Consider the following 27,651-nt stretch of genomic DNA (forward strand, 5'->3'; position numbering starts at 1 on the left):
CCTCGCGGTACAGAACGCTCACACCGGGAGGAGTGCATGTTTAACGCATGCGTCCCGCCAACATCTGCCAAGCGCTTACCATGCTACATGCCAGGCCCCAGGAGAAGAAAGACCCAGACCGTGCCCTGGGGAGCTTGCAGTGTGAGAAGACACAGCCACGGCCGGAATCCCAGCAAGACAGCTGACTCACCCACCCAAGCCCACCAATGTCCGTTAGGCACCAGAGGGGGCCAAAACCAGCGTGGAGGCTGGTTGAGTCTCAGGGGACAGAGACACGTGACAACACGCGGGAAACACGTGGGCGCAGTGGGCCGGCCAGGGCAGGAGAGGGGTTGCTGGCAAGCTCGGGGGGCTACCGAGCAGAGTAGGCTGGGGAGGGGCCCCCAGGCAGAGGAACGGCACGTGCAAATGCCAAAACCCTCTTCAGGTTGGCCCGGATCCTCGTGGACAGAGCCAACTCCTGCTCCTCGGAAGTGGGCTTTTCTTCCCGTCCACCGCGGGGCCCACGCTTCTCCATGCAAAGGCTCCGGTCGGGAAGTCTGTCTACACAAAGTTCACAGTCGGGGAAGGAGTCCAGCATGAACACATCTGTGCTCCACCGGCACCTGCCTCCTGGAAAATGACCATCCTTCAGGGCCACGGAAAACTCATCACACCAACTGGAAGAACGGTACATAATGTGTCTAAAAGGCCTGCGTGTTTCATTACCGTCTGTGTCTGTTTAAATGTAATGAGACATCACTTCTCCACGGCTAATTGGAAAAAGCATCTACTTTCCCTAATTTGTGAAACTGCTCTAAGAAGCAGGTAACCAGAGGGTAGATAATATAACAATTACGGAGGAGAAGTGACCCCGTAGATGATGAACTTATCAAGTGAAAAGGCCCAGCTGCGAAATCTGAAAGAGCTTCATCCCATGAGCTCCCTGCACCAATCGCAGGGCCAGAGGGCCTCGGGTCACAGTCCGTGTTCTCCCAAGTAACAGGCTGAGTTAATTCAACGGCAGACAGAGGATATAAAGAGCAAGTGACAAAAAAGTTACTAATTTTACCTTCAAATAACAGCGTTGGATAAAAAGATTAATTACTGGTTTCAACAAAACCTCCTAAGTCCCACGAGGCTCCGGGCAATGCTCCAGGCACCAAGCCATGGCCCTGCTCCCAGGGAGCTGACACACAGGTGGAGTGAGACCTCAACAAGCAGACAAATCCGACCGGATAAAAAGCGCCGTGAGACACAAAGCGTGAGTGAAAGTCGGGGAGAGGGGCTGGGACACCAGCCAGAGTCGTTGAGAACAGCGTCTCTGAACCAGACACCTGAGGTCACAGGTGAGAGAAGGAGGAATCCAGACAGCTGTTCACGAAACAAGTACCTGTGCACAGCTGCTCTGTGCCGTGCGCCGCTTGAGGCACATACGTGAGGACTGATAACGAGACAGACAGAAGGTCTGCTCAGATGCAGCGGAGACAGAAGAGCAGAGCACAGGCGGGGGCGGGGGCAGCCCCAACCCAGGAGCAGCTGGGCCCCATGTCCCAGGTCCCTGGGGAGGTCAGGTGGTGCAGCCTCTAGCGGTTACCCCAGGAGGTCCTACCTCTGCAAAGACCCTCCCTCCCTCGGTGGCCTTCCTTCAGGTGGGGATTTCCAGGCTCCACCCCAGGAGTGTGACTCAGAAGGTCCGAGGGAGGCCAGGGGACAGGCGGGCTAAAGGTTTTTCAAGCAACTAAATGAGCGAAAAATGGAAGAGACACTTCACCAAAGAAGATCTGAGCGTGACAAATCATCATATGAAAGGATGCTCAACATCCACAGTCAACAGACAAATGCGAATTGTGACCCCGTAATATCCCACGACACACCTGTTTTTTAAAATAGCTAAAATTAAAGGCTGGCAAATCCCGAGAACCGACAAAAGGGATGTGGAGCGACCAGGCGCCCCAAGCATGGCGGACCGGCACGGCCACCCCGGAAAGGGGCTTGGAGGTTTCTTAGAAAGTGTGTAAACATACCATACGGCCCAGCAACTCCACACCTAGGCACTTACCAGAGAGGGGAAAACACAGATGCCTTCCCTAGATTTATACGTGAAGGTTTAGAGCAAATGTACTTTGTAATGGCCCAGAACTGGAAAGGACCCCAGTACACACCAACTGGTGACTGGGCAAACACATACCCGGAAGACGGGCCTGCTCGGCGGTGCCGTGACCAGCAGGGCTGAACGTCCACGCCCTGTCCAGGTCAGGGGAGCCACTCACTAAGTCTGTAAGCTGTATGATTCCCTTTCCGTGAAACGCTTTAAAAGCAAAAGTCTAGGGATAGAAAGCAGATCAGCAATTGCCAGGGGCAGGGGGAGGGGACGGGAGACTGACGGCAAAGGGACACGAGGGGACTTCCCAGGGCGATGGAAGTGTCCACACCATGATTCCAGTGGCTGGTACATTCCTACACACAGGTGTGAAGACTAATCTAACTGTATACTTAACACAGGTGAATTCTCCTGTGTGTCAATTAGCCGACAGGAGAAGGGGGGAGGGAGGAAGAGACACCCAGAGCAGAAGCGGGCATCACCTGTTGAACGAATAAACCAAACGCGGACAGACTGGGGGAAACACTTACGGCAGAAACCCTTCTTCCCGAGTCGTGAGAAGCCCAGGCTTTATAGGGGCACGAGGCCAAGTGAAATCAGAGTCACGTTTCCCGGTTCTGTACAGCCAAGGACACGCACGTAGGATACGAGCCAAAGCACTACAAACAGCTTCTCTCAGAACCTATGTTACGGGAGGGGCTGCTCTTCTCCCTCGTGTCTTGTGTCTTCGCATTCCTACTGCTGGAATGCAAGCGTGAGGGAGGGAGCTAGAGCCCCAACCTGGACCACGAAGAGAAAGCCAAGCACGGGGGAGCAGCTGGTGCACTGCCGACGACCTCCCCGCCGAGGGGGCGGCAGGATCCCACCCGGGGAAGCCACTGCTGCCGTGGATCAGCCTCAGTGTGTCCAAGCCTAACCTCCGCGATGCCGCCAACGAGAACTTGACTTTGCCTGCTTCTAACATGAGACCAACGCTTCTGGAAGGTTTCCACACACACACACAATCTGCCCCCCAGCCAGCCCTGGGCATGTCTGCAGCTCCGGGAGGAGTGCGTGGGAGCCAAGGGAGGGGCCGTGGGAGCCCCGCTGCAGGGGCACTTCCATCACCCTGAGAAGTCCCCTCGTGTCCCTTTGCTGTCAGTCTCCCGTCCCCTCCCCCTGCCCCTGGCAACTGCAGAGGCGCTTCCGTTGGGATCAAGGTCCCAGCACATCGCACACGAGCAGGCCAGCAGACACCTGCCGGCAGTGGCTGGATCCCGTCTCTGAAACCAGGAGCCCACAGGCTCAGCTCTACGAGGAGTGCGTCAAGTGACAGGAAAAATACAACAGTGAAGACACACCAAAAGTCGCGTGGCAGACTCTATTTTCCACTAAAAGGAAAAATACGTTAAAATGAGGTTATAATATGTGATCTCTTGTTTTCCAGATATAAGCACAGCTATTGAAAAGGACAATCAAAGAGAAGCACCTCAAAATGACTACTTCTGTGGAAAACTAATTTTCTCCTTTTGTGTTCTGTAATCTAAAGCACTTTGGCTTTAATAATCCTGGATTTCTTTTTAACAAACTTACTGCACAGACAAGAGATATCAAAGTTTAAAAGTGCATTTACTGGAGCAATCAAGATGCAAAGCAAACATTTAAAACAATAAGAAAATTCAATTTTAAAGAGATGCCATTTATAATAGCAACAAAAAATATGACAACGAAGAATAAATCTAATAAAATGTACACAGGACCTATTATGGAACAACTTCTAAAACTTCATTGAAAGGCATTAAAGAATGGCCTAAAAAATGGGGAATTAGCATGTTCATGAAAATGGACACTAAATTTCATAGAGATGTCAATTCTCCCAAATTGACCTATAGATTCTGTGCAATTCCAATCTTAAGTCAAACACACGTTAAAAACCAATAAGAGTGGAATCTAAAAAAGACAACAAACTAGTAAATATAATAAAAAAGAAGCTGACTCGCGGATACAGAGAACAAACTAATGGTTACCAGTGGGGAGAGGGACTATACGGGAGGGGTTTAAGAGGTACAAACTATTAGGTATAAAATAAGCTACAAGGACATATTGTACAACACAGGGAATCTAGCCAGTATTTTATAACTATAAATGGAGTAAAAATTATGAATCACTATATTGTACACCTGTGACATATAATATTGTACATCAACTATACTTCAATTAAAAAAAAAAAGAGAGAGAGAGATGGACTTCCCTGGTGGCCCAGTGGTAAAGAATCCGCCTTCCAATGCAGGCGATGCAGGTTCGATCCTTGGTCAAGGAACTAAGATCCCACATGGCGCAGGGCAACAAAGCCTACACTCCAGGACTACTGAGCTCGCGTGCCTCAATGAGAGAGCCCACGTGCCGCAAACTACAGGGCCCACACGCTTTGGAGCCTGTGCACCACAACGAGAGAGAGAAGACCCGCACGCCACAACTAGAGAGAAGTCCGAGCGCCGCAACCAGAGAGAAGCCCGAGCGCCGCAACCAGAGAGAAGCCCGAGCGCCGCAACTAGAGAGAAACCTGAGCAGACCACACGCCATAACAAAAAGATTCTGTGCGCCGCAGCTAAGACCCAACACAGCCAAAAAGAAATAAGGAAAATAAATAAATATTTTTTTAAAAAAGAGAGAAAAACTTGGCCCCCTGACTCTGGGACTTACGTGGAAGAGCAAAGCCTTAAGATGACCTGATCACTTTTGAAGAGGAAGGAGGGTGTGAACACCTCCTACCAAATACTGAGACTTAGGGTGAAGCTGAATGAACGAAGGTAATTCGAATACTGGGACAAAACAGAGACCAGATCTCCGCGAATGTGAAAATGGCATGAACAGAGGGACACTGCAAACGTGGGGAGATAAGCTGGACTGGCCACCACGGGAGAACGTTAAGCTGGATTCCCACCTCACAGCACAGATGAATTAAAACAGGTGTGAATGCTAACACTTTATAACTTTGAGGTGAAAATAAGGGAGGGAGAATGGCTTGAGGATGTCTGGGTAGGAAAAGATCTCCTCAGGAAGCTAACCCTAATAGAAGAGATGGGTAAGTTCAACGCCACGAAAACTGAGAACTTCCGATCATGACAGCCAACAAGAAGAAAGTGTCAGAAACAAGCCACAGAGTGGGAGGAGGAATCTGCCATATACAAACTGCAAAGAATTAGAATCCCTAATATATAAAGATCAACAACCAACAAACAACTAGATCAACCACACAAGAAATCAGGCAAAGGTGGGAACAAGCATTTCCCTGAAGGGGGACACAGAAGCACATAAATACACGAAGAGATGCTTACTCCACGCGTGATCAGAGAAAGGAAAGTGAAGAATGCCCACCAGAGACAGAACTTGAGAAGCCTGGCAACACCCAGACCTGGCAGGGGTGTGAGCACCAGGACGGCTGGTCCTCTACAGGGGAGAGAGCTGAATCAGGACAACCCACTGGGGAGCGTCCTGACGTCATCTGGGAAGTTTAACAGGCTGACAGCCGACCCTGCAACAATCTTCCTTCTTCGTAGATGCTCTTGAGAAATCCCTGCCGGGGCACCTGCGTAACCGTACGTGCAGCTTCCAGGCAACGCTATTCCCAACAGCAAACCACGGAAACAACCCAAATGTCCACCAGCAGGAAAAAAGGCAACAGGAAGTGTGGAATATTTAAATAACAACTAGACACAGAGATTAGCTGAATCTAAGAAAACAGTGTAGATGAAAAAGCCAAGTTGCAGAGACTAGACTACACAGAGGAATGATCCGGCTCCAGAACACGGCTTTCCCAGTGTCACGTGACATGTCTTAAAGGCATGAAGAATCACAGATACAGGTCAGGAGAGAGGTCATCTCCTGGGGAGGGGCCTGGAGACGAGTGAGAAGAGCAGATGGCTTCCACACTGTCAGTCTCACTCGAGTGGGCTTCTCGGTTCTAAACTGGGTGGTGGACTCGTGAGTGTAAACGACATACACAACTCCAACTAAGTTCTTCTGTACACACCAGTACGGCACAACAAAAATATTTAAAGAACAGTTAGCAATTCCGGTTGGCGATTCTGTCCCCAGGGGCCATCCCCACACCTGCCGTGGGCAGAGCCACTAGGACGGTGGGCACCCATCTCCCTCCTAGAAAGGGAACTTCCGGATCCCAGCTCTTACCTCTGTCACTTTGGGTTGAAGTATTAATGCTTCAGGACTCATTCGAGGGATGTCTATGTGGATCTGCAGATGGAGGAGAAAGACACATGTATTTTAAAAGACGCTGAACATCAAGACAGGCATTATGATTAGAGGGTGATACTTAATAACAGCAACGGGTTTGCTCTGGGTCTCGTTCTGCTCTCCCTGAGAAGACAAATTCTGTGTCACGTGTTCTCCCGTGCAGGAGAGGCAGGTTCCGTCTGCCTGGGCCCCCCTCCCCGCCCCGGTCCTAGCACGACAGGCTCGTTCGACGCTTTCCAACCCAGTGGCGGCTGCGTGATTAGGAACAGAGCAGGCCCTCGGCTATGTAGTAACAGGATCCATAGCAATTAGCAAACATTGATTTCCAGCCTCTGACACGGGGAGCGATTCAAGGACATCAACAGTGTACAAGTGTTCGACTGTGACGGCTTCTTCTTCGAACGCCGGCCACAGTTTTCTCCACTTTACAAAATCCTTGGGGGACCCAGGGCACTTTTCAGAGGACGCATTTAGAAACCTCTGGTAGAATCAGCCGATCCCCGCCTGACCACCATCTGACATGAGAGTCGTAACAAAGTCCCCCATACCGCGGAGCAGCACAGCTGCGGGTTCAAGACGCAAGCAAGTAAGATCGTTCAGGGCTTGAGCTGGCATCCAGGCCGGCCCTCAACGCCCTACACGAGCACCCCACAGCGGCCAACGCTATCACCATCCCCATGCAACCCAGGAAAATGGCCCAAACAGGCCGAGGGAAGACGTGCACATCTTAACGCCGTGGGGAGCCTACGATTCAGGTTCATCCCCCGTCCTTGCCCGTGACCACGAGGGTTCTGAGATCCACAGGGCCTGGGAGTCTCCTCACTCTGCCTCGCCAGCACTGTGGCCTTGGGTCCCTCACCGGGCTCTGGGGCTCAGCATCCTCGCCTATTAGACACCTGCCATGTCCCTCAAAGGGCTACTGGGGAAGATCCAACAAGAAGGTGGATCAACAGCCCCCAGAGCTCCATCAGCTTCACGGCTCTGAGACGTGGGAATTGTTTTCGCACTCACAGGTTCCCGCCTTGAGCTCTGCCCTCAGGGGAGAACCTGGAAATCAGCTGCCCATCAGTGGTACCAAGGGAGGGGATGAGATTGCTCAGGGTACGAACTGGGCCGGGGCCAGGGGCCAGCAGACTGAAGTGCTGAGGGAGCGTGGACGGTGAGGCGGCAGGGAGAGTGAGAAGGACAGTTAGAGAGGAGAGGAGGCGGCATCAGAGAAGACAAGCAATAAGCATTCTCAAACCCACCGAGCAACGCAGGGGGGAATCTAGCAAGCTGAGGGAAGGAGGCCTGGACGGGGAGGACAGGAGGGACCACTCCAGGCTGGTGGGGTCGGAAGGCTGCAGCTGGCCACTAGCGGGAGCCCTGAACCTTCACCTTCTCAGCCTTTGACCACGGCGTCCCCTAGGGTCGCCCTCAGGGCACTGATCACATGCCATCAGAGTCACGTGGACACGCGTCTGTCCCCGGCACGCCGAGGGCCAGCACAGCCCATGTGACAGAAGAGCTGCCCGTCGTGCGTTCGCTGGGGGACAGGATGGTGCACACCAGCACCGGTTCTGTGTGCCCCGCCCCCCATACGGGACTGAGCCGGTCGGGTGGCCACGAAGTCTGCAGAACCCGCAGAGCGGGAAGGACACACAGATGAACCTTTAGCTCTGACCGACTCTGTGTGCTGTGGATGGGACATCTTCACCCAAAGAGTAAACACAGAACCCAAATGAACAGAGGAAAGAAGAAGGACAGGGAAGCAGACAGGGGACCCTGGCCTCCTGCGGCCTCCCAGTGCTGTGGGAAGGCCAGGCCACACCCCTCGGGGCAGACGGCCGGCTAAGGTCAGTTCATGGGTCAAGCACCGTGAGCGGGCAGCAGGGAGAGACCAGGGTGCCCAAGCCCCAAACCCAGGCCGGCTCCACCTTGACCTAAACAGAGCGCCTGAAACGGCCGCACCAGGGCGGCCCAGGGCCCACCTCCAAGAGGCGTGTGTGCTCAGCACGAAGTAAGCAGGCCCACGGGAAACACTGCCACAGCTTACACTGCTCAATTATAGTAATGTAGGAACATCTGGGGGACTCACAATAACACAGGAGCTTTTTATTACCTATCACAGTAATGAATAAAGATATATGCAACCCATTTTTAATTAACTTTCCCTCAAGAAATTCATAATAGAATGCAGCCTGGTAAATCTTGCTGATAGACGCTCGTGTCATCCTTTGGGCGTCTTTTTTTGGAATAAAAACCAGCAAAGTGACTTCCCTGGTGGCGGAGCAGTTAAGAAACCACCTGCCAATGCAGGGGACACGGGTTCGAGCCCTGGTCCGGGAAGATCCCACAGGCCGCGGACCAACAAAGCCCGTGCGCCACAACTACTGAGCCTGCGCTCTAGAGCCCGTGAGCCACAACTACTGAGCCCGCGTGCCACAACTACTGAAGCCCATGCGCCTAGAGCCCGTGCTCCACAACAACAGAAGCCACCGCAACGAGCAGCCCGCGCACCGAACGAAGAGTAGCCCCCGCTCGCCGCAACTAGAGAAAGCCCGAGCGCAGCAACAAAGACCCAACGCAGCCAAAAGTAAATAAATAAATTTTAAAAAAAAACACCACACACAGCAAAAATACATGCAACACAATACCAAATGTACCCATTCCCTAAAACCAGTGAAGTGGAAAAACAAACCAGGTAAGCTAGTATTTCCCTAATCCAATCCAAATGCGATCTGTATCACAAATCAGTTTCCCAGAGTGACGGGTGGCAGCACCATGTGGCCTGGGAGCCAACCGGGGCGGGGGGAGACAGAAGACAAGCCCCAGTGTGGGCCGCAGGGGCCAGACGCAGAGAAGGCCCCGCCCCGGGAGGTGACGGAAGCGGGTCCCCGGCCCCATCTCCCCCCGCCCCCAAACGAGTCACTCTTCCTGCAGAGCTGCCACGTGTCTGTGTGGGGAAGATGCCTTTCAGCAATCCATTTAACTTAAAGAACCTGTGATCGGCAATCAGCGCTGAGGCCTGTCTTTGGACCTTTTGACAGCGCTACACCAAACTGACACGGAGATGTGGGTATCCCACATCTGAGGGGGAAAAATTCGGCAACTCTCATTCACCTAGAGGTCGGGTTTCCAAGAGGAAACACTCCATACTGACACGCATCAGGAAAATCAGCAGTTCGTGTCAGGACACGAGGCAGTGCTACAATTCCTAACCACCGAAAGCTGGTTCAACCGCAGCACAAACCATTCTGAATTCTCACAAATTACAAGACGGGAATTATAAAGGCTTCGAGCGATGCTAAGCAAATTCTGGATACACCATGAACCGTAAATCAATTTTAAGTATCTTTCCCAGCATGCACACTGTCAACTGACTATTCAAGAAGCCGTAATTATACCCATTTTGTATTAAACTAAATAGCAAACTTATAAGCTGGCTACACCTCTGCTATGGACTGAACTGTGTGTCTCCAGAACCAAGCTGAGCAGCATGGCTCCCCTCTACCTACATCACGTCCCTGACAGCAGCAGAGGACAGCACCCACGGGGCCCAGGGGACTCACACGTCTGACCCGACCCAGACAAATGTCTGCTCCTGACCTTCTGGTCAGACGGCCGCTCGCTGATTCACAAGACACCCTCCACCCAGGGCGGGGCGGGGCGGGGCGGGGCGGGGGTCTGCGGGGAGGATCTCAGTGCAGGGCGAGGGGTCTGGGCTACCTGTTCTGTGGCTCCAATTAAGAGCCCCCTTCCCACTTTTGCAGAAGGAACCGGAGATGCGCAAGGTGCTAGCATCAGCGGGAATTCACCATTATTTGCTTTCAAGCTTATTTATTTACTAGAAAATAAAGATCTGTGACCCAATCAGGAACCTACCAGATAAAGCATTTCCTCCAAGAAGGCAGACGTCACCGAGTGGCTCAAGTGACAAGAAAAAGAAGAAGTATCCCCACCTGTCTGTATGTGTCCTGGTGAACTTCATCCGTCCTAGAATCATAATAGTGATCAATAAAAGCAAAATATTCTTTCTGTTTTCTTTGGAGCGTGGCTGGTCTTCGGTCTACGTTGGCAGGAAGGTAACCCTGCGTGAGAAAAAACAAACAAGAGAAGTACATACGGTTAATGGTAATTCCTGGAGTCTCTGTGAGAAAGAAGTTTGTAATCAAAAGGCCCACATCTTTTTTTTTTTTTTTTTTTCGCGGTACGCGGCCCTCTCACTGCCGTGGCCTCTCCCGTTGCAGAGCACAGGCTCCGGACGCGCAGGCTCAGCGGCCATGGCTCACGGGCCCAGCCACTCCGTGGCATGTGGGATCCTCCTGGACCGGGGCACAAACCCGCGTCCCCTGCATCGGCAGGCGGACTCTCAAGCACTGCGCCACCAGGGAAGCCCAAAAGGCTCACATCTCAAACGAGCTTGGAGCTCTGAAATCTGACACAGAGGGGAGGACAAATGAGTTGTGAAGAAAGAGACACAAAGAAAAGCAGTGAGCCGAGCCCCATGGAAGTATCACCCCCAACCGCACTGCATGGGGTCTGGGCTCAGGCATCTGCAGCCTCCACCGGGGTGACGGAACTCCACCTGCAGCCGTACAAGAGTGGGCCGGAGCCCGCGCAGCAGGCTGGCATTATCTACCACAACTGAGAGCTGAAAGCCCCCTTCTCTAAATGCCTTGGACACCATGGAGAGCTCAGAAGTGTGTAGGCCCTACAACTACACGTGTGTGTGCATACATGTGTGTGTATGTGTCCACGTACACATATACGCATGCATATATATATACATACACGTGCGTATGCTTGTGTGTGTGTGTGTGTGTGTGTGTACGCACGCATATGTGTAAATTCTCATGCACGTTTTCTCCTCTCTCCAAAGACTCCTGGGCTCTGGCAGCCGCAGGCCCAATACAGACTCAGAAAGGGTCCGGCAGGCAGCAAATGGTGGCCGTGAAGAGCCCAGACTCCTGTCTTACGTTTTCTACTTTTTCAGTCAACATTACCGCCACACCAGAGATAAAACAGAAGGTGCCTCTTTTCAGAAAACGGTTCCATGACATCTGAAAAAGGTGTACAGCCCTGCGACCGCTGCCCCCGTGAAGAATGGAGCAGTGTCATCGCCCCAAAACCGCCCCAGTGCCCTCTGCGGTCCCCCCCACCCCCTCTTCCCCACGGGTCGCGGCTGCCGCCCTAGAATCGCCCGTAAGTGGAATCACGGGGACCTGTGCCTGGGGGTAAGGTTTCCTTCACTCGGCCTGCTGGCTTCCTTTTAACTGAAGTATAGTTGATTTACAGTGTTGTATTAATTTCTGCTGTACAGCAGTGACTCAGTTATACACCTATAGACACTCTTTTTTTATATTCTTTTCCACTATGGTTTATCCCAGGAGAATGGCTCTAGTTCCCGGTGCTCAACAGTAGGACCTTGTTGTTTATCCATTCTATATGGAATAGTTTGCATCTACCAGCCCCAAACTCCCAGTCCTTCCCTCCCCGCCCCCATCCCCCTTGGCAACCACAAGTCTGATCTCTATGTCTGTGAGTTTGTTCCTGTTTTGTAGATAAGTTCATTTGTGCCATATTTTAGATTTCAACAGATGAATGGATAAAGAAGATGTGGTACATATATGCAATGGAATAGTACTCAGCCATAAAAAGAACGAACTAATGCCATTTGCAGCCACGTGGATGGACCTAGAGATGATCGTACTAAGTGAAGTAAGTCGGAAAGGGAAAGACAAAGGCCGTATGATAGCCTGCTGTCTTCTGAGATTCTTTCAGGAACCAACAGTGGCCTCCTCTTTCTCCCCAGGTGGAATTTCCAGGGTACGGCTATTTACCAGTTTGTTAAGCCATTCACTCTTTGCTGATCATTTGCGTTGTTTCTCGTTTGGGGTTATTTTAAATAACGCTTGTTATAAATATTCTTGCACAAGATTTTTATGAATATACAGTTTGATTGCTCCTGGGTAAATACCCAGGAGCAGAGTTACTGGGTCACAATGTAGGTGTATGTTTAGTTTTCTAAGACACTGCCAGATCCTCGCCCAGAAGGATGACACCATTTTCCATCCCAACTACCAACGCCTGAGAATCTCAGACGTTCCACACCCTCCCTGACACTCAGTACTGTCAACCTCTAATATCAGTCACTCTGTCGAGGGCTTCTAATTTCATTTCCCGAATGATTCATGATGTTGAGCGTCTGTTCACAAACCCTTCTGCCACTGCTTCTCTTCTCTGGTGAAACGTCTGTTCACATCTTTTGCCCAGTTTTCTAATCAGTTGCTTGTCTTCTTAGTGAGTTTTATGAGTGCTGTATACATTCGAGACGCGAGTCTTTCTGTCAAATATATGCACTGTGATTATACTCTCCTAGCCTGTGGCTTGCCTTTTTATGTCTCAAACAACAGAAGTTTCACATTTCCATAAAGTCCAATGGACAAAGTTTTTCTTTTATATTTAGTGGTCCTTGCGTCCCGTGTAAGAAGGGTTTTCTCCTTGCTTTCTTCCTAACGTTCTAAAGCCTATCCCTCGAGTGTCCCTTCAACATCACTCCCTCTGGAGGCTGGACCTGACCCTCGAGGAGGCTGCTCACGCAGCGCCCCAGCAGCACCTGGTACGAGGCTCTGCAGAGCCAGCCCCTCACTGTGCCAGCCACACGGCAGGCACCCAAGTTTTCACTGAGTGCATTCATGTATGAGTGAAAAATGAACCAATACATCCCCTGCGGTGCTTTCTGCGTTTTAAAGCACTTTCACATCCAAAGTCAACGTCACTGTGCTTACTGCTAAACATCTATGCATCCTCTGTTCAAACAGAGCCCTGAAGAGCCTCTGGGAACTGCGTCTTCCTAGTCTCAACCCATGTGCCACCTGAAGGTGGGTAATCCCCTTCCTTCAGGACAGGTCTTGATGGGCTAATAAGCTAAACAGCTACACCATCCCACCAGCCAGTGACTGGCAGGCTCAGGGGTAAAGGGGGGACCCGATGCAGGCACAAAAGCCAGGCCCGCAGCCTTCTTTGCTGCTGCTTATGAATCAGAGAATGTGCACAGTCTGGAGCTGTGGCAGCCACTCTGTGACCACGAGGGAGAACCACGAGCTGCACGTCCACCATGAAGAGCTGACTCAAGAAGAGCTGCGCTCAGTCGCCTTGATGATGAAATCAGCCTAAGTCCAGCCGCATCTTCTCAGCTGTGTGAGCACACACATCCCCTTTATTTCTCTAAGGCATCTCCGTCAGCATTTGTTCTGTGTTACAGATTACACATTCACGCACATTTGTTTTATCACATTTGGATCACACCATTTAAACTTTTTAATAAACTTGTACTGAAACATAACGTGTGTGTGCACATGCGCTCCCAAAAAGTGTGTGTGAATGATCATAGATTGAACCTGTATCAGGGCGCTTCGGGAGCCTTGCAACCACTGACCCTTACCTCCTGATCTACCTCCCTGACTCCTGACACCTGGATAAATTCTGCCTATTTCTGAACTTTATATACATAGAATTTTTTTTTTTTCTTTTTTTGGCTCGTTGCTTAAACTCAGCATTATGTTTGAAAAATTCATTCATTTTGTAACACGAAAACAGTAGCTAATTTTCACTGTTGTGGGACTTCCCTGGTGGTCCACTGGTAAAGAATCCGCCTTCCAACGCAGGGGATGCGGGTTCGATCCCTGGTCGGGGAACTAAGATCCCATATGTCACGGGGCAACTAAGCCCACGTGCACAACTACTGAGCCTGCACGCCTCAACTAGAGAGAGAAAACCCGCATGCCACAACTACAGAGAAGCCGGCACACTGCAACAAAGATCCCACGTGCCGCAACTAAGACCTGACATAGCCAAAAATAAAAAAACAATAAAATAAAAAAATGTTCACTGTTGCATAATATCTCCATGTACAAAATCCGTCTGTTAACAGACATTTGGGTTGTTACCAGGTTTTTGTGATAAACACTCTTGTACCTGCCTTTTACAATGCACGATATGCATTTTGTTAAGTATATACCCGGGAACAGAACTACTAGGTGGGCATACCTTTGACAGATTTTGCTAAAGAATCTTCCAAAGCGACTACACTCCCATTCGAAGCGCATGGGAACGCCCACTGCCCTACATCCTTACCAACACTTGGTATCAGACATCTTTTCATTTTGCCCATCCCGATGGGTTCACGGAGGTAGCTATCAGAATGTAGTTTTCACCTGCATCTCCAGTGGATTGAAGGATGCCGTGTATGTCATCTGAGTGCAGCCCCTTTCCCTCCCCTGTCAGGTGGTCCCCCCATCTCCTCCTGATTCATAAGCGCCTGCCACATGTAGTCTGACGTGAGCCCTGTTGCAAGCATCTCCTCCTCGTCCCCATGGTTTGCCTTTTCTCCCTACTAGTGATGTCTTTGGATGAAGAGAAGTTCCTGACTTTAACGAAGCCCAATTTACTTTTAATGACGAGTCCTTTTTAAGGAAATTTCCTCTCCAACATTCCGTGCTTATGTATCTCAACTTAAAATCATGACCGTATTACCGTTGTCAGTCGTATGGTTCCACTACAGGGGTCGGCAAACGCCAGCCCACTGCCCATCTCTATAAACAGAACTTTGGCAGCACACAGCCACGCCCCTTTGCTCACGTGTATGGCTGCACACAACCGAGGTAGAGCTGAGTGGTCGGAAAGAGACCATGTGACCCACCGAAACACGTGCTGAAACACTTGCTCTGCAGCCCTTTACAGAAAAAGCTTGCCAACCCCTGCTCTAAAACCACTGATCCCCAAGGCCGCATAGCCTCCCACCATATATATTTCTTTATACGGATTTCTATTTAACCTTTCCTCGATTTCTGAACGTTTTGACAACTTTCAATTGTCCAGTATTCTAAAATACGTGGTCGTGAGCAGTAATATTTCTACAAGTGCATCGTTAGCTCCAAAGGATACGGGCTATATTTAAGGCTCTTGACGCCTTTTTTTCCAAGTGACGCTGCCAGGAGGTGTAGCAATTTACATCCCAGCAGCCTTGGCACAAGGTGTCACCTGCCCTCCACCTTCCCCAACAGCGAGAAGAAGCCCCCATGGAGAACACCTGCCCTCACACGGCTTCAACTGATTACCGTTGGTCGGAAAGGGGCCCATTCCCAGAGCAGCAGGTCCATCTGACAATACATGAGAGTCAGATAGTGAGCGGCCCTACTACCGAGGAAAGGAGTGGCCGTGGTTCCCACCTGCCTCTATTTTCTGGTCAAGTGAGGCATCTGTGTTCCAAAGAGCAGACCGCCTCACGGAATTACACCAGCGCCAAAAACAAACGGGAGCCCCGCAGTGTGGACGGAAGTGCCGGGCCCACCCGCAGAGCCTCCACGTGCCAGCCGGCAAAGCTGAGCGGCTCAGGACGCGGCCTCTGCAGCCAGCACCACCTGGAACACGCCAGCCTGGGGGGGCCCAGCACAGAGCCCCCTTCCTGCTGGGCTCCCAGCCCTGCCCCCCCGAGGGAAGTCACAGCTTCAGAGAATCCGTCTGGGACCAGGGGCATCGGCCACGCCCAGGCTGGCCTCACTGCCATGTCAAGTCTCTGTCACCTCCTGGAGAGTAATGATTTCCAGGGTTTACTTCTTTTTCTTTGTCCTAAAACTGCCACAGTCATGGGTGACTGTGTAGCTCTTCACCAGGTGACACACAGACCTGCCTCTAACCCTCGCCGACGCACACAGGCCGATGCCAACCCTGTTCCCAGGTGAGGAAACGGGCCCCAGAGGCGTGCAGACCTGGTGGGGGACTGAAGGCAAAGCCGGCCCACCTGAGGCCCCGCCTCCTCGGGGCCACCTGGCTTCGTTCACAGAAGCAGGGACCGAGTCCCCCGCCACCACGTTGCCACACACACACGTCCCCCGACAGCATTGGGATGCAGGGATGCTGCGGCAGCCGGCTGCCGGTGGACCAGGCCCTGCTTCTCTCCCCACCCGCCAGGCCATCCCCACACGCCTGCCAGCGCTGCTGTGGAAAAGAAGGACCAGACCACCCAGCACCGCGCCCCAGGGCCCCTGCCCCCTCTCAGCATGCTCGCGCCGGGCCTCCCGCCCGCCTGGCCCAGCCCTCCCCAGCTCGCAGCCAGGGGACGCTCTCCCCTTCCCCTCCCTCACCCACCCTGGCTCGTGGCCCCTCTGAGTTCGCTGCTCCCTCTGCCCGGGGCCCTTCTCCTCTGCATCAGGGTCAGCATACTACCCCCCACAGGCCACGTCCAGCCCGCAGGATACTTCTGTCGGTAAAATGTTATGGGAACTCGGCTGTGCACCTTCGTGTACAGGAGAATCTTTCAGCTCCGAGGACAGGCTGCAGCACAGACGGCAGGACCCATGGCGCCTAGAACAGAACCTGCCGGGCCTGATGAAGCTGCCCGCCCTCCTCCTGCCCCTCTGCAGGGCCAGCTCCCACGCGCTCGGTCTGGGCTCCAGGCTCGGGCGCCGCCTTGGCCCTCCCACAGGAGCGGCCCCTCCTCTCGGCATCGGGGCCGAGGACGCTGCTAGTTTCTGCTGCTTACTCTCAACGTCCAAGCACGGCTCCAGGCAGCGGGGCCGCCTGGTCTGCACCGCGTCCCGAGGGCCCACGCGCTGCTGGAGTTGGTACATCCCTCTCCAAAGAACCCAGGAACCTGGATGCGCTGCCCCAGACTCTGCGTGGCCACGTCCCCGCCCCCCCCCCCGCCCAAGTGCCTGCTCACAGGTCGTCGTCCCGGCCGCCAACCTCACCCTCAGGATCCCCCCTACTTTTTGCTCGCGTTCTGTTCTGTAGCACTCAGCTCCTTGGAAGATACTGTGAAGTTCATTTGTTGCGTTTACTGCTTGTGTCATCCCACGAGAACATCAGCTCCATCACCCCTTTTGTTCACAGAGAGCCCCCAAGGGCTCAGGATACTGTCTGTACACAACAGATGCTCCATAGATACTTGGTGGATGAACAAATGATGTCAACAGATGTGCAGGGACACCATCACGCCCCAAGGAGCGCCCCTGCCCTGGGGGCTGGGGAGGACGTGCCTGAGCTAATTGATGAGAAGTAGGGTTGCGCTGGCCCAGTACTGCTCTGGGTTGGGTTTGGTGATGCAGGAGAGGATGGAGGTGGAGAGGGACAGACACAGACGCCCTGAGAAAGGTGACGGAGCCGCATGGAGCACACAGGGCAGCGTGTCCTGGCTGGCCCTGGGCAAGCCCGAAACAGCCTGGCACAGGAGGGGCATGGACGTGTGTGCCAGGCCAGGGCAGTGGGGCCAGCCCGGTGTCAGCCGGGGTCAGAGGGGACAGCCGTAGGCAGATCACCTGCAGTGCCACCAAAGGATTCTTAGCGAGCGTGAACGAGTACCTAGAAATTCTCAGCACCCCCAAACGTTAACTAACGTACCAAAACAGAACTCCTAAAAGGCAAGGGTATCAAAACGGGGACACGGGCAATAAAAAACCCCACACATGTTCCTGACGTTCCCGTTCCTAAAGGAAAACACACATATGCAGGTTGAGGCCCCTAGGTAATTAAGCAAGACTGGAAATTATGCAAATGAAATATATTCAAGTATGCACTGAATTTTAAATGACAGAACTACGGAAAACTTAATTGCTGTATTAGCATGCTATAAAAACACTAATCATAAATGTAAAACAATGCATGCATATACTTATATCAAAATTGTCCCGGTGACATAAACATCAAATCGCTCCTTCCTGCTGGGTTCACATGCAAACTCACTCAATATATTGACAGAAGGAAAGAGGATACCAGAGTTTCCCCGATCATTTCTAACCATACTGCTGACTAGCATAAATGTCAAGTGTTTACTTTGTTTCTCTTCAATGTTTCTGAAATAGTTTTTGTTTTTTGGGGTTTTTTTGCGGTACGCGGGCCTCTCACTGTTGCGGCCTCTCCCGTTGCGGAGCACAGGCTCCGGACGCGCAGGCTCAGCGGCCATGGCTCACGGGCCCAGCCGCTCCGCGGCATGTGGGATCTTCCCGGACCGGGGCACGAACCTGCGTCCCCTGCATCGGCAGGCGGACTCTCAACCACTGCGCCACCGGGGAAGCCCCTGAAATGGTTGTTTTTAAGAGTCAAAAATATGATTTTCTACAGCACTAATTTTTTAAAATTTTTTAAACTTTTATTTTATATTGGAGTATAGTTGATTAACAACGTTGTGTTAGTTTCAGGTGTACAGCAAAGTGATTCAGTTATACATATACATGTATCCATTCTTTCTCAAGTGCTTTTCCCATTTAGGTTATTACAGAATATTGAGCAGAGTTCCCTGTGCTATACAGTAGGTCCTGTTTGGTTATCTGTTTTAAATAAATCAGTGTCTACAGGATTAATTTTTGAAAGTTACTGCACGGCTTGGATGGAATTTCAATGTCAACCAGCGCCAGTGGTGGTTTAATGGAAAGTTCTAGAGCATGTGTTAGATCTCCATAAGTGACCAGAGCCAAGTCTCCCATCTTTCTTCATTAAAGCAGCATTTCCTACTCATCAGTTAAGAACAGTACTCGTCCACGAGCCACCAGGATCGTATTAACAACAAATCTTGAACGTGTCGTGAAAGTCATTCGTTAGCCAGGTCTTGAACTAGACTCATATTCAAGTTCAGCTGCGGTCGGTGGTCTTTCTAAACTGGACAGAGCGTAAATTCTCCCCGATCCTGGGTTCAACTCTTGATCCTGGACACCGAGGGGGCTGGGACACCCACCTCCGCCCCGGCAGCTGAGCCCCGGACCACATGATCCAAGCTGAGTCAGGCCCAGCCGCTCCCCCACCCAGCACCTCCGCCCAGGTGCGCTGCCCTCAGCGCCCTGTCTGCCAGCGGGCTCGGGGGTACCCTGCCCTGTCCCACATGGGGCCAGAGTGTCCTGGAGCAGCAGTCACCAACCCCGGGCCCGCCTGAGAACCCCTAGGGAACCCAGATAGCAGTATTTCCCAAGCTGCCCAGGTGACACGAATGTGGACCCAGAATGGAAAGCCACAAAAGGTCAAGAGGTGACCTGAAATCGCCACGTCCCTGCTGCCCAGCCTGGGGTGGGCGCTCAGCAGACCCCGTGTCACAGCGAGCTGGAGTCGGTGCCAACCCTGACACCTCAGTCCACCCAAGGCTCGGATCTGTTTCATGGGCCCAAACCTCAGGATCCGCGAGAGCTTCCCTCCCAGGAGAGAGGAGTGTCAGGCTGGGTGAGACCCTCAGAGACAGAGAACGACCGAGAGGCAGCCCTGACTGCGGAGACCCCTCCTCCACACACAGCCCGCCCCCGCGGCCTAGGAGCCCGCAGGGTTCTCTCCCCACCATCCCCCTGACGCCCTTGGACCTGGCACTTGCACAGGGCCCAGCTGAGGGCAGACTCACGAGAAACACCTGCTGGACCAGGGCTGCGTGAGGGGCAGGGTTCACTGAGCGCCTGAGCTTCCTGCCACGGCCTGCCATGGGACACGTGCTGAGGCTGACCGCGCGGGGAGCACCCGTGGGACGAGCGGAAGCCTCAGAAACAAGCCCCTGGGTCCAGTTTACAGGACAGGAGGTGACCGCGCCCACGGTCTGACCTCCTTCCGCCTGTCCGCACCCGGGTCTGACCAACACCCCTCAACCCACTGGGTTCCCTGCCCCTGGGTGCCCAGAGCCCCCTCCCTGCCCCTGTGGCTGCACCGCATGCAGCCCAGGGGCCCTGCAGGCTGGGGTGTCACCCCTGCTCGCCCGCACAGGCCTGGACTGTCAGTGAGCACAGTTCCAAAGTGCCCACCCTGGCTTTCTCCTCAACTGCCCAAGCCCCACCCACACCTGCAGCCCTGGACCCCCTCTTCCCCCTCCTGTTCTCCCTGCCCCAGCTCTAACCCCCTTCCAAGGGGCACAGAACACCGCTTCCAGAGGAATCTCTCGCACGTGCACAGTCTGGCACTCAGCAAGCACTCGATAAATGCTTGCAAAACAAGTGAAAAAGCAAAGGAAGAGAGCGGGAGATAGCAGCACACTGGGGACGCGGGTTCCTGGGAAGATGGGCTCCTTTCCGTGCAGTGAGATCCAGCTCTGTCCTGGGGGCAGCAGAGGAAGGCAGGGACTCCACCCTGTTCCGTAGGCCCCGTGAGGGACGGGACGTGGTCGTTTTCCTTTCCCTGCTACCTCCTGGCATCACATACAGTGCTTGAGACATGGAAAACGCTCGATAAATACTGATCAAATGAATGGATAAGCCAACCAACGGCCCCTGCAAGAGGCTCCTGGCTTCACCAGAAACGCAGCCCCCCAGCCCCCCACTTCAAGCCTCAGGGTGTGGCCCCTGAGAGCCGGCCTCCCCTGGTTCCAGCTCCCCGTGCCTCCCCATCCCCTCCCTCGCCCAAGGGCTCAGCCTGCTGGTTCCTGGGGAGCTGGCTCGCCTCGGCCTTGACTCCTGCTGGCCCTGCCTCTGCTGTGTGCCCCAGGCCACGTGACTCCTCATCTCCCTCTCTGGAGGAGCCCTGACACCCGCTTCGAGATGCCACAGAAGCGTCCCACCTTCTCCAAGAAGCCCTGCCTGGCACGGCGTGAGTCTGCACTGCCCTGGAACGGCCCCCTCTTTCTTGGTGTCCCCCGTTTGGAAGGACAGGCTCTGCTCATTGACCCCAACGCTCTTTTTTTTTTTTAACTCAGCCATCAACGCAAGCCTAAGAGAGCCAGAACTGCCCCACTCACCTCTGTCCTTTCCCCCCCACCTCTCACCCACCGCCACCACCTGCAGACCCTGGGAGTGAAGGCCTCCCCACAGTACGTGTGCCCTCGGCACTTACACTGCTGCCCTCCTCTCGCCCACAGTGACCGCCTGCATCCCATACATCCCACAGTCTGTGGTCCCCAGAGCAAACCCTGCTGCACCCCTGACCAAACCCAAGTACCCCAACCCACTGTGGTGGGCTAGTGTCTAATTCCCCTCTGCTTCCGGGCAGAGGGCCCCCGTAATCAGCGGTGGTTAAGTGAATAAATGTGCGTGAGCAGGCTGGACTTTCCGTCACCCTCATCCCCAGCACTCCTGGTTGCAGACTCTCCCCACCTCCCCCCATCCCTTCAGATCAGCCAAGTGGAGCCTGTGCTATCTGCTCTTCTGCCCCTCTGTCCACTGAGTCCCAGCTGGCCCTTCTTCCAGGTCAATCACTGGGCAGCACGTGAGGGGACCTAAACCATGACCCGCAGAGGCTGAGAACGAAAGGAAAGAGGACAGGACAACGGAATTCACGGAGGACTTTCCACCAGGTGCAGCGCACCCTTAACAAAGACAAAACCGCAACAGAGGCTCTGAAAGGTATTTTCATCCCAACTTCCTGCAACCTATCTCAGAGGACGTTGGGAAAACTGGATACAAACGCTTAAAATAAGAAACACCAAAAACATAAGCAATTGCAGTAGGTCTAATTTTCATTGCAAGACAATATTTAGTCAATAAACAGTCACCATTCAGAGCGGCACCTGCAGTTAGGGTTACGAGGTACCAGGCCGCGAATTTATCCAGACTCGTCAGCGAGCAAGAGTTTTAACTACTGAAAGTCAGACCCAATTCAGAGTAAACTCTCAGGGGTCCTTAGTAACTCAGCTCCAAAAATAAGACAAAAAGGAAAGGGGAAGAAAGCTGTCAATAACCTATTCTGAAATTCTCAGCAGGGCCAAGCTCGCTTCTGACACGGACTCAGGTGAAGCACCGGCGCCCGAGCTTCCCCAGAAGCCTCCACGACGGGCAGCTCAGCGCTAGGGGTGAGCAAGCCACAACTCCAGCCTCCCTCACACAGACACAAGCTGTTTCTAATGTCGTGGCTACTGACATTTAAAAAGAAATCCTCAAACATATTTCCCTGCTTGGACCCTCAGGGTTGAAATAATTTTCTATGCTGGAACTTTTCTATACCACAGGTTTGGAAATACCACAAAGATTTAAAAACCAATCAAATCAGAGAAAAAGAATACAGCTGTCATAACTTAGGACCTATCCTCATCTTCTGCCAGCCTTGTCAAACCAAGCTTGAAACCAAGCAAGGGTGGGAAATGCCACCTTGGCCCTGGCAAAGGCCCAGATCACCACGGCACAGACAGGGCACGTGACAGGGCCGGGAGCCTGGCCAGGCCAGGGGAGCCCGTCCTCGCAGGAGGAAGATGCACGGGCAGGTAGGCCCGGGGGGACTTACCGAGAGCAGCTTCCACGTGATGGCACGGACGGGCTTCGGGATCCCGGACCAGCTCAACTTCCGCAATTCTTCTGTTGACAAAAAAGAGACAGGCAAGAACAGGGTTACAAACAGCAAGCAAACCTTCCACTGTGGGGTAACGTCCTCCACCAGTTACTAGGGGGCAAAGAGCCCCGGAAATGAAACCACACTGAACCTAAATGATAAAAATGCCAGATACTGACTGTTCTCAACAGACGAAAGAAGTTTCCACTCTATTCAAGCAAAGCTAAATGTGACCTGTTTACATTTAAATCTTAGCACGTGTTTGCTAAACACACCCCAGTGATCCTGGAGCCACCGAGACAGGTGAGGTCCAGAGGACTCGGCTTCCTTCCACCCCTCCTTCCTTCCCACCCTCTTCCTTCCCTCTCTCTCTCTCTCACTCCCTCCCCCTCCCAACTTCACATCTTTCTTTCATCCCATGTCACTCTCACCACTTACAGTTTAAGAAGACCTACGTGAGGTGTTTTTCCCAGGACTGGTTTTGAAAGACATTCCTTCATGGAGATACGCTTGTGTCTACACAGCACTGATAAGGATGTAGCGTATCACACACACCAAGGACAATCAAGTTTAAAGAGTACAAGTCACTGCTGCCCTAACAAACACCTACGGGGGCGGGGTGGGGGGGGGCGTCACAGAGGGGCGGGGCTGGCAGGGGCAGAGGAGGCTGGACGAAGGGCAGGATGGGGCACAGCCTGGGACAAGGATAAGGGCCCCTGAATTCTGTCTGACCTGGGTCTCCTCCAGTGTCTCCATCACATGCCCTGAACGGCTAGAGAACACATTTCAATTTGTAGATAGATAACAGTCAATGCCACAGAAACTGAAGTAATTATTTCTTTCCTTTAAGTTAGGAATCCACCATTAGGTCCTCCACCTAACAGTTCAGAGCTAATGATTAATACTAGGAATAAAAGAAATGATTAAAGAGAAGACTTTGGTAATATAATCAACAAAATACAAAGTCCTGGCATCTAATCTTTTTCCAATTACTAAAGTCTAAGTAAAATAAGTACAGAATAATTGGGCAATGTTACCAGCGATAACTTACATTTTACGGCAATCTCAGAAAATATCAAATCTTCCCCAGTTCCCTAAGGATATTATGAAAAGCAGGAACACCAATAACGCAATGTTTACCAATCATGTTCCCAGGGCCCCTCTGACTGCGTGAACCTGGCTTTCTGATGATCGTTTATGAAGAAAGCCGAGAGAAATCTCAGTCGTTAATGTTCTCTCTCTTCATGAAAGAAACTCATAAAAATGATACCTTAAATAGACAGCATGAGACACAGTTCTGACGTTGTGTGAGCTCTGGTGTCTAAAAGAAGCTTTCATATATATTATTTGATCCTCCAAACAGCTTGAGTTCATTAGGGCCGCAATCCTACAAGGTGAATGAGGAACAGTCTCAGAGAAGTTAGGTGACTTGGCCGTGGCGGCACAGGAACCAAGTGACCTTCACGCCCCGGAGTCCTTCCCCACGATTAACTTCCATTACTAAGAAGGTTTCTTGGAACACAGACAAGATCAAAACCTTAGATCAAGACACAACTGGATATCCAAAGAACAGCAGACACTAGTAGGATTTACTCCAGGAATGAAAGGATGGTTCCGCAGCAGGAAATCTCATATTATAACTTTATTATGGTGTTGGAATGAGTGGACGGGAGAAGTAACAGAACTGCTCTGACAGATGCCAGGTGTGGACTTTCACCCCGGGGGCCCATTTGCCCCTTCCACCTTTCCAGGAGAATCCTGATTATGCAAAGTGACCACTCCCAGCAGCCCAGGGGAGGCTGAACCCGCCTGCCTCACTCTAAACTTAGACTGGGTGGGCTGGTATGGAGCTAAGCCACGCCCTCACCGGTGACTGATTCGGCAACGGGCCTGGGACCCTATGTGAACCACTGAGAAGAGAGAGCAAATTAGCTGGGGGCTTCTGAGAAAGCTCCTCCTGGCTCTTGGGAAATGTGTCGGAGGTAACCCTCTCTTGCCTCCTCTGAATGTTGCTCAGGTCAGAGGTCAGGCTGAGGACTGCGACAGCCACCTAGAATCCAACCAGCCTGAGGACGAAGCCAGCAGAGAGGTCGGCAGCACCAGGAGACAGGCAGGAACCAGGGTTCTGAGTTCAGCAAGATGGGCAGATGCAAGGGACAAAAATCAATAGCTTGTCACCACTGACAAAACAAATAGAAAACTGGGCAGTCACAACCTTAACAAGAAATACACAACACCATATGAAGAAAACTATAGGGGTTTTACTTAAAGACATAAAGAAACAGAGGAAAACACTGAGCTCAATGACTGACATTAACAAGTATTTAAGGAACACATCCACGGGGGCAGGCACGAGGACAGCGGTAGGGGAATTACTCAAGTGACCACCACACAGCCCCCAGGCACAGGGAACTCACCTCCCACTCCAAGGTCATGGCAAATGTAAAATCACGAGTGGATAAAGTGCTTAAAAGACGAGGTGAAAAGCACAATGAAGTCCTCAGTGGGAAGGTGTACCCAGTTGGGGAGGTCTCCTTGAGGACATGAGATCTGAACTAAGACCTAGAGACACGGAGAGATCACCTGAGAGAAGAGGGGGCCGGATGCGGAATATTCTGGGCCCAGGGAACAGCTTATGCAAAGCCTTGACCACAGTGGAAAAAGGATCAGAGGGGCCAGTGGCAGAAAAGGATCAGGAAAGGATCAGAAAAGGATTAGGAAGCCCAAGGCAGAGGTGATGGTGGCTAGGATGGTGACAGTGAGAGAAGGGCAGTGACCAAAGAGAAATTTAGGAGATAAAAACAAGAAGACACAGAAGACTGGATCTAAGACTCAAAATTACAATGCTGTCAACTGTCCATCTTTAAGTTCGAAGCAAAGCCAATTCAAATTCCAACAGGATAGACTGCATGTAAGTTTCAGGATAGACGGAAACGTAATTAGCTGACCTGAAGTTCATCTGGAGGAACAAATGCGTAAGTGCAGCCAATAAAATTTCCAAAAAGAATAACGTAAAAAAATTTGCATTAACGGATAAGAAAATGTATACTAGGACTACAGTAATTAAGACATAAGGATTCTACGAGCAAAGCTAAAATGAAGAGAGAGAGAAGTATAACAGAATAAGTGGTTCACATCAAACCTGTATTTAGTTGTGATAAAAAGAGCATTTCAAAGCAAGGGGCCCACCAACTAATGACGTCCCAACAATATAGTATACAATACTATACAATATAGTATCTATTTTCAGAGAAGTAAGTTAGAACATATATCTTACCACACAAAAATATATTTCCAGACGATTAAAGATCCAAAGATCTAAATGCAACATGTGTATAAAGGAATGATTTTTAAAATACAAGAAAATATAAGAGAATATCTTGCTGTCTGTGGGATGGGAAAAAGGTCTTCCGAAGCAAGACACAAATCTCAGAGACTATAAATAAAAAGCTTAACAAATTAACTATATAAAAGTTTAAAATGACTGTGCAGTGAAAGAAGCTACATTAAAAAAAAACAAATGACAGATCTGAAAAATACACATGCAACATAAAATATTAAAAGGTTAACATCACTAATATGTAAAGAACACATAAAAAAGAGTGATCAACCTACAGAAAAATGGAAAATGCACAAGAGACAGAAATGGCTAATAAATGTACAAAACTAGGCACGTAACCTTAATGGTGATCAAAGAACTAACTACATTATTAAAACAAGACACTTGTCCAAAGTTAGAATCTTAAATAATGCCCAATATTGATGAGATTCTGGGTAAACAGCCACTCTCTTATAGTTTGGTAAGAGTGTATATTGATATAATTTTTTTGTTGGTCAAATTTTAATGGTGTATAATGCTTGAGCAGCAACTTCACTTGAAGAAACCTATTCGACAAGGATGTCTGCAAAGGTACACAAGGATTATACGCAGGGCGTTAGCATCTGAGTACAATCATAACAGAAAATTAGAAACAAAGTGTCTATTAATAGAGAGATGATTAAAAACCCTGTTACGTCCCCACTGGATGACAATGTTGCCATAGAAAAGAATGGGTACCGTTTTGTGGGTGGATATAGAATAAACTTCTCTAAATTGTGAAAAAAGAACAACAGAGAAGAGAATGTAGCCGCACTGAGTATTTCTGCCAGCACACACAGGAATCAAGAAGCACAGCCAGACTTGGGGAGGGGTTCAGGGAGCGGGCTCAAGGGTGCTGAAGACCTACCTTTCATTGTCTACCCTGCTGTGTTTCTACAAAGTTCCTGTCCATCTCCACCTTTACCTCCAACTTTTCAAAATCCACCCAGCCTTCCAGGCCCAGCTCAGCCTCTTCCAGATCTAGGACACCTTCCTGACGACTCCAGCCCTCACTCACTTCCCTCTTCTGTGAGTGCCACCTGGAGCCCAGAGCCCAGAGCCCACCCACCTTCAGGGCCACGCCAGGAGCATCAGTCTCACCTCCTAGAGGGGGCTTATGAGTTCCTGGAGGTCAGTCCCCATGATTTTCCTGCTTGTCTGTCCTGATGCAGTGCCTTGCGATTGCTTGGCAGTAAGTACTGGAGAGATGCAAGACCAATTCCTCCCTCCAGCCCTTCAGAGGTGTTTCTTTTTTCTTTATTTTTAGGGGGGGGGGCAGGTGTCACATTTTTAATTGAAGTGTAATTTATACACAATAAAAGAATGAATATAGCCCCCCAACAAGACTGAGAACACTCCTCTCACCCTCTTCTAGTACCTCCTTGCCCCCACTCTGAGCTAACCCCTTTCTGATATCTATCACCATAGATTAGCTCTGCCTGTCCTTAAAGTTCACGTAAATACTACACACGGGATGCCCTCATTTGTGTCCTACCTCTCTGCTCATAATGTGTCTGTCAGAGTCATGCGTGTAGCAGTAGTTCCTTCTTTACAAGCAGCGACAGTATTCTTTGCTGTGAATATATCACCATCTGTTTAGGTACCCACCTGCTCACAGATGCCTGGGTTATTTACAAGCTTTCCTCCGTGAAAAAGCCGCTATGCACGTTCCTGTGGGTACCTGCTTTATGGGTGGATGTTTCCAATTCTATCAGGCAAATATGAAGCAGTGGAACTGCTGGGTCACAGGACAGATACACCTTTAACCTTATTTTAA

The 27,651-nt window shown here is 51.3% G+C and overlaps 1 protein-coding gene across 3 annotated transcripts in view; it reads right to left on the reverse strand.

The window, feature by feature from the left end:
- TBC1D22A (TBC1 domain family member 22A) overlaps nucleotides 1–27,651 on the reverse strand; it is a 318,317-nt gene that overhangs the window by 195,912 nt on the left and 94,754 nt on the right. For all 3 annotated transcript variants that reach the window (XM_065887138.1, XM_065887136.1, XM_065887135.1), the window contains 3 exons: nucleotides 22,472–22,542; nucleotides 10,258–10,386; nucleotides 6,254–6,316 (listed from right to left, as the gene is read on the reverse strand). In XM_065887138.1, coding sequence (XP_065743210.1) covers nucleotides 6,254–6,316; nucleotides 10,258–10,386; nucleotides 22,472–22,542 — 263 coding nt within the window. The remainder of the gene's footprint in view (nucleotides 1–6,253; nucleotides 6,317–10,257; nucleotides 10,387–22,471; nucleotides 22,543–27,651) is intronic.

Source organism: Phocoena phocoena, chromosome 11, assembly GCF_963924675.1.
Source record: "Phocoena phocoena chromosome 11, mPhoPho1.1, whole genome shotgun sequence".
Lineage (NCBI taxonomy): Eukaryota > Metazoa > Chordata > Mammalia > Artiodactyla > Phocoenidae > Phocoena > Phocoena phocoena.